The 15,099-nt window shown below is 37.2% G+C and overlaps 1 protein-coding gene across 1 annotated transcript; it reads left to right on the top strand.

Annotated features, from left to right (window-relative positions):
• Window positions 1-765: 765 nt before the first annotated feature.
• On the top strand, window positions 766-11,762 carry LOC148153374 (uncharacterized). Its single transcript, XM_088001234.1, has 5 exons — window positions 766-1,149; window positions 1,322-1,401; window positions 3,063-3,222; window positions 5,683-5,815; window positions 9,326-11,762. Exons 2-5 carry the CDS (start codon window positions 1,382-1,384, stop codon window positions 9,544-9,546), a joined length of 534 nt encoding a protein of 177 aa, XP_087857360.1. The 5' UTR covers window positions 766-1,149; window positions 1,322-1,381; the 3' UTR covers window positions 9,547-11,762.
• Window positions 11,763-15,099: the final 3,337 nt, after the last annotated feature.

The following is a 15,099-nucleotide window of genomic DNA, read 5'->3' as shown; positions in this document are numbered from 1 at the left end:
TCAAACTTTATTTGCTGAGTTGGCATTTTACGGGCAGGTGTAGCTCACAAGTGCTGCACAAAGATTAAAAACAGCTGAACCAACATAAAAAGCACACTAAAATAGAGAAGTGTGTTGAATCATTTATAAATGTTTGAGAACTGAGGAAACACAATCATGCAGTGAGAAACATCAGGAAGTCTATGTCAAAATGTGATGAAGCCTTTAAAGTTAATAAAGACAAATGCATAAATCAAAATAGTGGTAATAATTGTAGTATAGCAGCACATCAGAGCATTGCATGAAACTAGTTTCTTCTTCTACTTTCTAAGTAGAAAAGGCTTTCAAGGGTCAAGTTTTAGTCTGACTTTTGATTACATATTATTTGTGTTGAACTACTTTGTGTTATAACAATTTCAACAACTTTTACTCTTGACTAAATAAATGTACATGGTTTTTGATCAAGTCCTTAACAAAACGTTTTTATGCACTTTCTTATCTGTAGTTCTTATTTAATTATCATTTTTTGGTTACAAATATGGTAGAAAAAAATCAGGAAAAAAATATATACAAACTAGATTAAGTGTGTAGAGCAGCGGGAATGATTTCTAGATCATTTTATAGAAAGGCTTCCTGGGTGTCTAAGCAAAGCTACTTCGTATGGTTACATACGGCATGGATGACAGGATCTTTATTTATATAGTCTAAAGCAAAGAATACCAATTAATTCTTACTAAGAACTGGGTTTGTGAAGGGGGAGCATCTTACTGGAAGCGCGAAATCAACACCCCCATAAACACCGCCCACCTGGGTAACTGAAAGCAGGAGGATGTGGTCAGTCAGTCTGCGTTAGCTTCAACTCCGCTCAGTCTAGTTAAGTTCTTTATTTAACCTGAACTCAACGAATAGCTCGCCCAGTTGATAGTAAATGACATGTTGTGAACAACAGAGAGGCGTGTTTATCAAACAGAACAGTTTTAGTCGTTGTTTTGCGCTCCGAATAAGTGACTAAAGCTGCCGCTGTTTCGGCCTGCTACACGGATATCCTAGCTAAAACTAGCAGCAGCCTCGATTGGCTCCTGGAGCTTCACTGGCATCTCTCACCCGAAATAGAAAGAGAAATGGCACACCTTGCTAGCCAACTCAGGTGGACGTCTCTGTCTCTTTAAGGCAAGTTTACTTCCATACTAAATTTGTTTCTAATTGTACAAAGGACTTTTGGTGTTTAAGTTTTATGTCTAAAGTTACAGAAATGCTACAACATGCTTGAGTCTGCTAGCGGTGAGGCGAACTGACGTGAGAAATGTTGCTTCCTTGTAACCAAAATTGTTCCTGTCTGCAGGGAAAGTTGTGTGGTTCTTCAGTAATGAGACTCTCCTCTCAGTTATAAACGTCGTATGAAATGGAGCTTTACTGGTATATGTAAGTGAATCTTTATTTGTTTTTTTTTTTTGTTTTTTTTTTCAATAACTCTCTGTGATTTGTTTTTGACTGTAGACTGATGGCTTTGTACTCGCGTAGCAACAGTGTGTCGCTTTTGGTTGTACTGTAGTGGTACTGAAAATGTTGGTGTCTGCTATTTATAAGTTAAAAATGTATTATACGATTTAGCTATCATTTATTGCTAAACAAATGCTTAAAAAAATCTTACAGTCCTGAAAACAACTGTTCATCTCTGTTCCTATTCTGATGAATAATACCTTGTCATTCTTATTTTATGTTTGACTTGTAATAAGTATTACTGGATCATATTATATGTATGTATGACAATGACGAACAATATTCTGGCCTGAAAACAAGAATACATTTAAGATTATGTCAGTTTAGTTAATATTACAAATATAGATACTGAGGTTTTGTTGGAATGTTGTACGTTATTAATATATTACTTTCAATAGATTTCTCTCATTAGGTATTCTACAGTGTATATGCAGATTATTTGATCTCAGAAAGTTGTGTTAAAATTACCTCAAAAACTGCCAAAGGAGGCATCTACCCTCTTAAAACGACCCCAGTCACTAAAACACCATTGCAATTTATGACAGCACGATTGTATGAACCTTCAAATGATTGTCGCGTTTGTCGTACTTATTTCCACAGAAAAGCTCCAATTACTCACATGTGAATCGGAGGTAGAAGGTGGGGTATCACAGATTATATTCCCTTCTGAGGTGTGCATGGAGTACAAAAAACGAAAAGCAAAAGTAGTGCAAAGTAACTTTGTGATGCAAAAATAAAGCAATGTGAAATTAAAAATATCGACTCGGTTTTCAAAGGAGTTAAAAATATTTTTTTATACTGCCTCGTCTTTCTGTTGAGTAGTTACTGAGAGGGTACCTCTACATGTTCCCTTCTCAGTGTGTGTTTGACACAGGAAGCTCATTTGTGCTGCACTGCCTCCAGCCTAAACATAATCGCCTATCAAGCAGTTCCCGACTTTAACAAACTAACACAAAGGAAACGTTGGTCTCAGTTATTTACAAAATACTTAAGAAAAAAAAAAGTAGATACAATTTCTGTGTAACTACCAAAAACATTGCTTAAAAGATACTTCTCCAAAGGGATGTTCAATAAAAAAAAAAAAAATGGTTTAAGAACCACCATAGAAAGTGAAGAGGACGAAAAGCGAACTGAGGAAAAAACAAACTGCTAGTGGCTGCTTCTGCGGCGTTCCATTTCCCTCCAATCAGAACTTGGAATAACGTCAGTTTAACACTGTTTTAGCTGCAATTTGGAAAAACAATAGGAGAACCCAGTTGTACTCAAAGGCATATTAACTACTAAGCAAGTGTATAACAGTGCGTATTTCTGATGGAGCACTTTCACAAACGGTGGTTACAGATAATACATGTGTGTGGGAAAGATTTTAGAAGGTGCAAAACCGCGTGACGTGCAAACGGTTGTTACATCCGTGGTCACTATATATTAACGCTTGGACGCTATTTATGATTTAGAGGCCGAGGAGACGCCTCCTTCTTTCCTTCTTAGAATTCTGACTGTTGCACCTGTTAATGTTTACCACTTGGATCTTGGAGGGTTTTTATTTTAAACATCTTTCCCCCATCTTCCCCCCCCCCCCACAGAGTTGTTATAATATTCATCATCATAAAGATCTTCTTCTATGTGTGCTGGTACCGGTCAAGACAAAGGCAACTGGCAGCATATTTGAGCAACACCCGCAATGCACAGATCGTCATCGTCGGAGGAAGGGCTTACCTTCATCAGATGTGTGAGAGACAGAATGTAAGTGCAGAACCCACATGCCGTTTCTGAAATGCGTCATGTAGCTGTCAGCGTCTGAAGAGGTTTTCTGCTTCCAGCACGTCTTCATTATTGTTGGGTCATGGCTTTGGACAGCTTCAAGGGTTTCTGGGATAAAGATAATCTCTTAAGAGACATTTGGTTCAGCGAGTACGACGCAGTCGAATAAGGTCACTGCTGGCTGGGTGGTGTTTTAACAGACAAGTTGTTTTGTGGTCTCACTCAGGAATGCACTCGTTTCCGCTCTCTCTTATTAGCTACTTTATACATTTAGTGTAAAGATCTTTGTCCGAGTTCAGTAGATGCGTTTGTGCTTTTCTATGAGTTTTAGTTGAATAAATAACAGAAATCTAGACACTTAATTCATGACTGTCAACAGTGTAAGACTGTTACTGTCTTACAGTAACAGTTCAACTGCACTTGTAAGAACTGCATTGTGCAATGTTTTGATAACAAACTCAGAGTTGAGTTCACTCATTTACAGACAACTGCATGCTCCACTTTTGACTAAAAAAAAGCAATTTTACCAGTTATTGTTTGTATTTCCGTTCTTGCCTGATTGTTAAAACTTTTATCTTCTGTTTTTCTTTGTCATCCAAAGCATAGAAATGCTCAAAGAAAAATTATTTAAATTAAATTTATTTAAATTAATTATTTAAAATATAATTAACTTAAAATATAACTTCCTATTGTATTGATGCTTCAGTGATCAGTCAAGAACTGCCTTGGGTTACCTTTGATGACCTCTTCAGGCTTGGCCCCACGACCTGCAAATTTCATAGCCTTTTTATAACGACTGGGCACAATCTTCAATTTGCTAAAACAAACATTTCCTTTCTTTCTTCTAAAAATGTCCAAAGAAAAAGGAGTCGAGTCATTTCAGCCATAACATATTGTTTTTTCTAATTCACCTGGTTACATCTGAGAACAGACTTTTGTGTTTTTAGCCTTGTTTGGGATATTTGTTCCCCAGGAAATGCCCCATTTGCAGAAGAAAATAAATGAAACTGCTCAGTGCCAGTGCTCTTAGGCTCGGGTTTCCCCTGATCATTTATAATATCCTGTGTCATATCTGAATGTTTGAGACATGAACGAACATGCAGCCTAGTTGCTTCTGTCAGTTTTGTGTCAGACAGGTAATTACATGCCAGCTTGTAGGATCAGGATCCCCCTCACCTGGAACCTCAACCTGACACACATTTTGTTGCATATTTCTCACTTTTTTTCCAGCTTCTTCACACTCCTTATTCCGTCTGATTATTAACTGATAGTTCCCACTTTTCTGTCTTTTTATAAATTATTTACATACTCCTCCTGTTGTTTTTCTGTCCTGCTTGCAGCCTTTGCTGTCTCTGGTGGATAATGTTCCAAGTTTAGATGATAATGGAATGTGCAGCAGGAAGGTCTTACGGTCATCCATGACTCAATGGCTGTTTGGGAAAATTACAAAATATCTCAATTTTGAGCCTAAATGAATTACTAAATCTTCTCTAACCACGTTATTCACTTTCAACTACAAAACTCATAATATGATAAGAGACATCAATGTTTTTTTTGAATGCTACCTTTCACATGAATTGGTTTTCATATTTGTCTGTGGTATGCTGCTTATTTGAATCAGTCCTTGGTGGTTAAGTTGTGGCCTAATGACATTTGATAACTGAGGTTCAGAAATGATAATAATTTGGCCTGGAGAAAACTTTTCCTAAAGGGAGGAAAAGGTGGTATTACGTAAAATCTCCATTTTTTTTTTTTTAGCCTGAAATCGTGCACTCCATCACATAGACATTGAGTGTTGCTTTGATTTTTTTTATGCATGTTTGAGAATCCTTGAATCTCTCATGGCAACTATCGGGGGTGGTATCTAAATACTTAGACTCACCAAGCACCGTCTTTTTCACACAGCTGCTCCTTGGAGCTGCAGTCTTTAGCCGAGCTTCTGCCTCACATCAGCTCCTTTAGACTAGCGGCAGCAGGCATTAGCAACAGCATCTCCTGAGCTCATACCATCTACTTTTCAGTCCAACTCTCCTAGGGACGGTCGTGAACTGCATTAAGCAAAGCATTGTTGTGATGACGTTCTGAACGTGGAGTGTTGGAAAGAGCAGAAGTTTCTTAAAGAGACAGAGTTTAAAGGCATCAAATTTATTTTTAATTGTATTTGTGATATACAATATTTTTATAACGGCTGAAGGTAACATAGTTACTTGATTGTGCTATAAAATGGCGCTGTGCCTGGAAATGCATAATACCGTCCCTTTAAGAGTTACAGGTGTAGAAAATCAGTGCTGTCATAACTGTTATCTCTAGCAAAGTGTCCATATAAAACCAGACCAGATGAAAACTTCATAATGGATGTCCTTTGTATGTACATTACTGCATTTTCATTACTTCTGCTTTTTGCTCGTGTGTTTATATTAACTGTATTTCCTTCCCCTGTAGCAAGCATCTGTGTGGCCCAGTTGGTACGGCGGTCAGGAGGACGTTTTGGTCGAGGAACCCTCCTCAACAATGCCCCCGACTGCATCCTTCTCCCACCTGGAAATGCCCCCACCGTACGAGGTGGTCTCTGGAGGTAACCAACACATACATAAGACCTGTAATATAGAATCCATCAGTTTATGTCCTCATGCAATCAGAGCCAGTCAGTGTAAATACTTAGTTCTCTTTTTTTTTTTTTTTCTATCTCCTTCCTCTTATGTGTTTTGCTGCTATCCACTCGCATGTTGGGTGTCTGTGTTGTACTTTGTATCCAAATAGCAGCATTGAGGATAATAGCATTTTTCCTTAAATCATTTTTATTTTAGCTGTGTTTGTATGTTTCATGTAGTTGTCCTGGTGGAAAGTGACCCTCACCCCAGTCTCAAATCTATTGTTGCCACCAACAGGCTTTCATCTGTGATTGCTCTGTGTTTATCTCTGTTAATATTCACATCAGCTTTGATCAGCTTCTTTGTGCTTCCTACTGAGGAAAGCACTGGGGGACAGCATGATGCTGCCACCAAGTTTTATGTTGAGGATAGTGCTTTCAGGGGCACTGTGTTTATTTTCTTCCACTCATGGTGTTTTGTTTTTCTATTTTTTTTTTCTTGTGGACAGAAAGTTTTTTTGGTTTTGTTTTTGTTTTTCTCTCTCATCAGACAAGAGCACCTTCTGCCAAATTTGTTGCCTTTTCAAACAGTTTCTTTTTGCCACTTTTTTTTGCAAAGGTCAGATTTATAAGGTGCACAAGCTGCTGTCAACAAATTCACTATCTGACAAGCTTCTCTGTAGTTACCACAGGTCTTTTGGCTGGTTCTCTGACTTTTCTTGTCCGACCTCAGTTAATTTGGACAGGCACTTTTTGGCAGGTTTGTAGTTGGACCACACACTTTGCATTTTCAAATGAGGGATTGCTTTACTCCATGACATGTGAAAAACCCTGGATATCCTGTTCTCTTTTTTTTACTAAAACTTTGCTTCAGACTTTGCAAGTAAATGTCTGTTTTTACGCAGACATTTAAGTCTGGATTCTGTTTCTATTGACTATTTTGGATTTTATTTAGGGGTTAAATTTTAAAGGGTGCCAAAAAGCACTTTACAATGAAATTCTTAATCACGTATCATTTCTCTTCCACTCAGTTCCGCATTTGGGACTTTGTTTTGCTGACTTGCACAAAATCCCAGTAAAGTACACTGACGTTTGTAGTTACAATGTGACATAATATGTTAAAGTTTAAAGGACATAAACGCCTTTGCAAGTGTTTTGTAGTTAGCTAGATGTTATGCTGCACCATTTGAATTGGTCCCTGCTTTTGCACAAATTTATTCACACCTTATGACTGTCGATGGTGGGAAAGTCCGCCTGGCTTCATCACTGTCACTCTGTGGTTTTCTGTACAGTTTCACTCAGGCAGAGGAAGCCTAATAGAGGACGAATTTTACCCTGATACGGTAGAAGGGACAATAAAAGCTTTATGTTTTGGCCACACAGGAAAGACGCTATCTGCGTGTATGAAAATTCAGCGATAGTTTCTGCTGGTTATGAGTTTGAATTTAAGTAAGTTAGCTACATGTTTGTTACCTTAGTAGTTCCAGGAAAAAGAAAAATAAGGTAATATATTAATCTATGTTTTAAAAGTATTTCTTTTTTTTTTTTTCTTTTTTTTTTTTCAGTGTCCGTTAGTGTAGTCAGTTTTTTAAAGGTTTATTTTACCTCACTAACTTTGGCTTTCCTGTGTTCACTAATATGCTCTAAACAATGTCTCTTCCCTTTGGGGGAACTCCAAATGATTGCTCCTAATTTTAATTTGAGATTTATTTATTTTTATTTAGGTTCACCTGAGCTTTCTTCTGCAGAGGAGGCTCTGAGCTGAACTTCACAGCCTCCTCTTTTGTAACGTGCATGCCGTTTCTGAAGTGCATGTTTAGTCTGATGGCAGGATGTGGTGATAGTGGATGGAAATGGTGACAACTCGGCAGACATGTCATTACGTGACGGGAGCTTTTTCATTTCACTCACTCATGTCATGGTTTTATCAAGCTGTTAGGAGTAACATGATTATCAATTCATTCTTTGCTTGAACTTTATGTTGTCTCAACAGTGTTCCAGTGAATCAGCTGCTGTTTTCAGTCAATTATTTGAGCTATTTGTTAAAATTCTATTGTTGTACTTAAATAATTTTTATGTTCAACTATTTTTTTTAAATTGAATTATAATTTTAAAGTGTCTCATTTACAACCCAAATTCAGTTTAGGTTGCCATTAGTATACATCTAAAAATACCCAAAATATATATATGTGTTTTTAACCCTGCAATTTGGATTGTAAACAGACTTTGGTGTGTTTGGAAGAAAAAAATAGTTCAGACACATTCAAATCAGATATTGTGATGTTTATTTAATAATTAGATAAATCCAATAAAGGAAAAACAAATTGGCTTCACTTTTTTACCTAATGTACCTTGAAAAAGTATTCAGTGGAATTGTATGTAACAGAATAACATCAAGTAGTACATAGTGCAAATAAAAAATCTGTGATTTTATTCAGCCCCTTGACTGTGCTACCCCTCAATAAAATGCAGCTTGATTCAGTTTTCACATTCCGAAATTTAATCCTTAACATGTCTGCGATGTTTCTTGGTCTTCATGATGCTGTTTTGTTTTGTTTTTTTCTCTGACATCCTCTTACAAACCTCTGAGACCTTCAGAAAACCGCTGGATCTATTTTCTTATTAAATTACTCAGATTCCTTTTACGTATTAGGAGACTCTGGATCTTATTTAGGGTTATCAGAGTAATCTTAAGTTCAAGGGCATTTGTATATTTTTTTTTCCAGGCACTGCATATATGGCCTCTCGATATTTCCGTTGTGAATTTTTGGCCAAACATATTTAGGACACAGCATGGTTGAGTCATCATTCTGGTCATTTTTGTTGCATCGTAAGCCGTGTTGGAAATGTGCTGCTGTTCGGGAACTTTTACTGTACTTTCAGTCTGTTCTTTTTGCTGCAGGTGTTTTCCAACAGAGCCCTGCTCATGTTTTATTCGTTATGTTTTTTTTTGTTTTTGTTTTTTAAGCTTTAATGGAGAATTGAGAAGTGTTTTTAAGCTAACACCAGGTGGAAGAAAATTATAACATATGCTTGTTGTAAAATTTCTGGTTGAGGCACAGTGCTTGTCATGAACCCTGGATGGTAGTGAGCGGTAACTCATTTTTATAATATCTCTAAATAAAGAGACATGTATTCAGGCAGGCAATAATAATCAGACTATAAAATTGTTAATTGAGGATAGAAGTGTTATGGTTATATGTTAACCAACCAGATCCAAATTGTAACAGTTGTATTCATAATGAGGAAATGTTATGGAATGATTTTAATGTTGGAGAAAATTGATTAGAAAACAAAAACATCGAAGACCTGAGGGTTTGTGGGCTGAAGGTAAATCAGGTAAAACTGCACTGACGAGGATCACTATAAATTTTGGATACAAATACAAGCATTTTATAATCAAGTGACATTAAAACTTGAATATATTTGTATGAAAAGCTTAAAACTGGTTGACTTTTTTTTTTTTTTTTTTTTCTTCTTCCCCCCCCCCTGCAGAGGATGACCTGAAGCCGCCTCCCTACAGCGAATGCGCTCAAACCGACGAGACCGACTCCCCTCATCCCTCCCACAACACTCCTCTCATTTCCGGGGGTGGAAACTCGGTCCGCATCGGCGAAGCTCCTCCCCCCTACACACTGACTCCGCCTCCAGTAGCCGGCCCCCAGGGCAGTCCTGTGAACCAGAGCGAGCCTCTGCCCGAAAGCAGGGCCACTTAAACAGCCGCTCATTCAAGTTTGCCTTTCTCCCCCCCCCTCCCCGCCCCCATGCACTGCCTTCCTACATTCAACCTCAGTGATCGTTGCCTGCCTTACTCTCACCGTGAGAGCAAATGTTTATTTGAGTGGGTGTGTGCCTGTGTATGTGTGTGTGCCTTTGTTGGTTTTAGAACCAATTTGCTTTTCTACTTGTATTAAAAAGTGGTCATCTGATGAGTTTGGCAATAACAGATGATTGCAGCAAGCCTTCGTGCCTCGGTCAGGACCGCAGAACCTGTTTTCCCAGCAAGGATCAACAAAGAGGGACTTTTAATCTGTGTTCTCTTTTATATGTTTTCCTCTTGCTGTTCTGTCTGCAATGTACCGCAGAGCTGAATTGGCTTCTTTATTCTTAACTGCGTTTATGGAGAAGCAAAAATGTAAAATGCAAATGATTTTACATTTTTTAACTTTGTTCTATAGTTGTCCAGGACACACTTATTCAGCACATGTTTGATATTAAAATTCTTGTTTTAGACAATCTAAAACATCTTGAGCCACCAGGTGTACATATGCATAAGAAATAATCAGCTGTCTGCTTGGTGTATCATTACTTCACTTGAGGTATCTATAAATACACTAAATCATTTACATAATTAAGCTGTGGCTTATACTGAGATGCTAGTTTATGCAACTGAATGGGATTGAGCACAGAACGGGAGGAAGGTGATGAAACATTTAATGTCAGTGGATATATTCTTCCAATTATAGTCACTACTGAACAGTTTTTTTCTTCTTTATTCCAAAAGATAAACGGACATAAAAGTTCTTATGAAATGAAATCAAACTATGTAAAATCGCTATGTCTGCAGCCATCCACTAAACTTCTCTTATTTTTGCCTTAAAAAAAAGAAAAATAGTGAGAAATGACTAAACAAGAAAAAACAGAAAAAAAACATCTGTTCCTGTTGTAATCTTTCTGGCAACCAAGCACAGGCAGGTGGACATTATTCAAGCGTTGTACTTTCTTGTAAATTGCTGTTTTTGGAAAAGCGTTTCGTATTCTCTTTAGAAGACTATCACAAAGCTAAAAATGTAATATACTCCCGGAAAATAAAGTTCAGATATTTGTTCTCCAACAGTGTATTTTGTGACCAAGTAAGTGACTCTTCATAATAGCACAGAGGAAGAAATTCCACCCAAGCTAGCTCCTAACTGTAGCCTTTGGTGAGAATGTGACACGGTTGGTGAAAGATTTCTTCGCATTGCATATGTTGCACTCTGGCACTAACAGACACGTGAAAATTGGACGTGCACAAAACCTGTGAAAATTCATTTTTCTTTCTTTTTTTTTATTATTTATTTAAATAAAATATCTGGATTTCCTGGCTGTGGAGGACCACAGAAGGTGTTCCCTTATTCATTGAAAAATCTTGGCATAACAGTTTAAGAGGCTGGAAACAGGATGAAATGGCAAACCCTAAAAGAAGCATCCAAAAACAGGATAAAAGTTGTGGATGTTTTTTGTTTTTTTTTTGTTTTTTTACATTTTCTTTTTGACCAATGTATACCTAATTTAAAGCCCCCTACCCTTTTTTTTTTAACTGTAAAATTTTCCACCAGAGATTAAATGGGCCTCATATCTTAGTTAATGGCTTCCTGTAATGACGTCAAACACAATGTTTTGACTATCGAGCTAAATGCACATTCCCCATTGGTGCACTGGTTGGACATCTTATCTCTGCTTACCCTTAGATTTCACAATAAAATGAAAGAGCGAATGGATGCTGTATAACTGTATTTTAATTTTTGGGACATGTATGAAATAGGGTGGGTTGTATTATTTTTTTTTTTTTAAATCTATGCTATGTTGTAATGGTTAGTCATTTCATTGCGATGATAAATGTGCTTGTCCCTTATGCCTCTTACTGGATACATTTGTTTGGTTTTTCCGTCTGATGGGTGCAAAAGCAAAGGTACAGATGAATGTATGTTCGAACCTGCTTGATATCACTAACCTGTCAGCAGCAGCATGATAAACGGTCCTAACCGTTCTGCTACAATCAATTCTGTCCTGTTATATACTGTATGTCCGGTGTGTTCACTTCATGTTCATTCCCTATGGTGGTTGAAAAAAAATCACTTATTTCAACCAGTTATTTGTAGGTGTGACAGTTAAGGGGGAAAATATTTTTTGTGCATTGAATTGGGAAATAAATCTTCTGTATAAAAAAAAACTATCCTTTTATGTTGTGTATTTTTGAAGTTTAAAGCATCATTATTCATTCTTTTTTTTTTTTTTTAATCTGGTGCAAATCCAAAGAACAAAACTAATTTAGCAGCATACCGATAAACCCGAAGCAAGACAGACTGCAGCTGTTTAAGCCTTTGTGTCCTCAAATAAACCAAAGTTTAAATTAATCTGAAAAAAATCTCTCATTTATTTGTGAAATAATTGCAAACGTTCTTATAGTCTTTAAGGTGTTTCATATTCCGTGCCACAAACGATGCGTTTTCTTGGCATTATATGTTGCAGAACAAAATCAGCCAGTGCACAAGATGAGCAGTGCTGTGCATTTGCACTTAGCCTGGTTAGTGTATGTTTTATTGAACAACCTTATTCCATATTTGCAGATGACAGCCTTATGGGGAACGTCTCCACCAGCTTTGCATCAAAAATTATTGCCCATTCTTCATAGCAAATTAGTTCAAACTCAGTTGGACTTCACAGGCTAGTCTATGACTGCAATTTTTCAAGATTTATAAGCACAGTTTTCAAATTAGATTTAGATCTGAATCTTTTTTTTTTCTTTTTTTTAATGAAAACATTACCTTTTCCTGTAGTTTTACAAGCTCTGTACTGCTCTGTCACATAATTAGGATATTAAAAAAAAAAAAAAAAAGATATTGAGCATAGAAAATTGGCAAAAAAAAAAAGTTCTGTCAGCATTTGAATGCCAGGGGGAACCTGAATCCTGATGAGTTGTAGACCCTGCCAACGCCTAGATGTGAAGCCTCGATATTTCAGCAAATCTGTCCGACATGGTTTTTGCACACAAGCAGATAAAATATGTGCATGCACAAGAGGATAAAATATTATCGCCGATGCTCAGACATTCATCATTTTCTGCTTGTGAGTCGCAGAGTCTGATTCTGTTCTACTGTACTCGACATACATGAGCTGGCTGAGCAGCATTTAAATGATCGTTTCACCAGAAGAGGAGAGAACAGCTTTCTGCTTCTTCTTTTTTTTTTTCTTGGAAAGCAGATAGATCAATCATAAACAATGCGTTGCAAATACAATAATAACATTCTTCTTGCAGTAGTATACGAGTGTGTTAAAGTCAAGTTAGCTGAATAAAAGGCTTCAGCTTTGTAACAGTGAGCTGTCTCGGCAAGGAATGACAGACACTGTCAGAGATTAAAACTGGCATACCGTGAAGAGAAAGGTGCATCTATAAGGGCAGTGCAGTGAAAAGTACCTGCCCACACACACAGATTTGTTGAGTGAGTGATATACTTGCGTGTGTGCTTCAAATCATTGTTCAATTACACATATGCTTGGGCTTCAGATCACAAATTGATGGGCGGACCTCCTTAAAGCTACAAAATGTAACGTTTCTAAAAAGAAATATGTTTTTTTTTTTTTTTTTTGCATATTTGTCAAAACAATCACAACATGTTATACTCTGTGTAACCCTGACCCTAATCCTGTGAAAAAATCAAACTCCTCCGCCTTCACATTATGGGCTTGCTGTCTTCTGCAGGAATGCTGCTCTGTCAGAAACAACCAATCAGAGCTGGGAGGAGGTTCTTACTGCTGTCAATCACTCATTGGTGCATGCTGTTCACTACCTCCCCCTTTCTCTCTGCTATGGTACAGCTTCTTCCCAATGTCAGAACCTGCCACAGGAGCTCTGGCTAGTTAGCATGGCCACCTATGACAGCGGATAAAGGTAAGTTGTCATTAGTACTTTCAGGAGTGCTTTCACAAGTGTGATTGACAGCGCTAAGACACTGGTTGTTTTTGAGCGGTGCAATTCTTCAGGTAGCAATGGGAGAAGATGCATAAGCTCCATCTTTTCACAGATTACCTGTCACAACATGACAGTTTTAACGTGTATATAAAAAATGTTACTGCAACTTTAAGGATTTTCTGTTAAATGGTAAGATTCATAGATCCATTGATTATTGTTTATCATCTCACTCCCAACACAATGTTTGACTGTTGAATTTTTTTTTTTTTTTCTGAAACATTTTCTGTGAAATTTCATGAAATTTATGCTGTGTTAGTCTTATTTCAGATCATTTTCTTATCTGCAGAGGTGCTCCTTGTTTACTTGTTTCAAATAAATTAGGTGAACCCAGTAGAGAAAAAAAAGCATCCAGAGGGAAGGGTTTGATTTAGGTATAATTTAAATAATAGCTTCTTTTTTAAAATTTGCTCATGTTTCATAAAATGTAATGCTGGACCAAATGAATCAATGAATATGACTGACTAGATGTGTTCATTTTTTTAAAGGAGAAATAAGCATATTACCCCTGATTAGCCACCAGAGAGCAGTGTTGCCCAATTTATCATTTGGCCTTACGCAACTCGGTAAGGCGCACCTGTTGCTGGGCATCAAAGCAGCAGTGAAGCTGGTTGGAATCAGCGCCAAGGTGCCCTTTAACACACATCAACACATAAATTGACAATAACGTTCCTTCTAAAGATTTATACATTTCAAAGGGGATACAGGTTTGATTAAAATCACTTGTTGGCCCTTTTAGTGGAATGATTGCTAAGGGATGTTACGTTTTTTTATTTCTGCATTTCAAAGGTGCTAGCGGATAAGTTAAGCAATGTGACTGAGCTCTAAACATTTACCTGCTATATGACAAAATGTTTGCATATGAGCAGGTTTGGTACATAAATTTTAGTTTAAAGTGACACAATACGTTGCTTTCTCAACACTTACTGCGTGTGTCAGTGTTGTAACAAGTTATTATGTGATTTATACAAGGCTAAACTGCTGAAAAGACTGAAGTGATTCACTGATTCAGACATATATTGCTAGGCTTGCTGACTAACAGAAATCTTAACATTTTTTCAGAAAAAGACAACAGTCTATCGTGGATGTATCTTTAATATCTTGGTACTTTCTGAACTAAAGAGCTTCACAATGCAAACGGCCAAAAAACAATACTTCCAAATACCTTCGCAGAACCCCTGGCAAGGATATTGAGGTCTGGAAGGCCATCTGTAAAAATGAAGCGATGACTCTATTACCCTCAGATGTCTGGAAAAGATGAATTTTGCTATCAGGATGCACAAATATGTGCGGTGCCTAATATCCGACAGGTATTTTGAAGGTGCAAAGTCTGGAATTGCCATGAAAAAAAATAAATAAATAAACAACACCTTTTGAACTGTGCAAGAAAATACATTTTTGTTCAGAAAAGGATGTCGTAGATCAAACTTTCTCTGTCCATCTCTATGTCTGCACACCTTCGATAATCCAATATTTGTTGTAATGCTGTGGTAAGTCTACTAGAAGTATTTAGCAATTTTTAGGTATGAAAGTCACCCCA

Source organism: Poecilia mexicana, unplaced genomic scaffold, assembly GCF_051168715.1.
Source record: "Poecilia mexicana isolate PSO_F unplaced genomic scaffold, ASM5116871v1 scaffold_20, whole genome shotgun sequence".
Classification (NCBI taxonomy): domain Eukaryota; kingdom Metazoa; phylum Chordata; class Actinopteri; order Cyprinodontiformes; family Poeciliidae; genus Poecilia; species Poecilia mexicana.
Note: the sequence above shows the minus strand (reverse complement) of the source record. Positions and strands in the feature narration are given on the sequence as shown.

Bases quoted from the DNA above. Each gene is read 5' to 3' on its own strand.
- LOC148153374 (XM_088001234.1), top strand. From the start codon at position 1,382: ATGGAGCTTTACTGGTATAT. The intron at 3,223-5,682 runs GTAAGTGCAGAA...CTTCCCCTGTAG, and splicing joins AGATGTGTGAGAGACAGAAT to CAAGCATCTGTGTGGCCCAG. The intron at 5,816-9,325 runs GTAACCAACACA...CCCCCCCTGCAG, and splicing joins GTACGAGGTGGTCTCTGGAG to AGGATGACCTGAAGCCGCCT.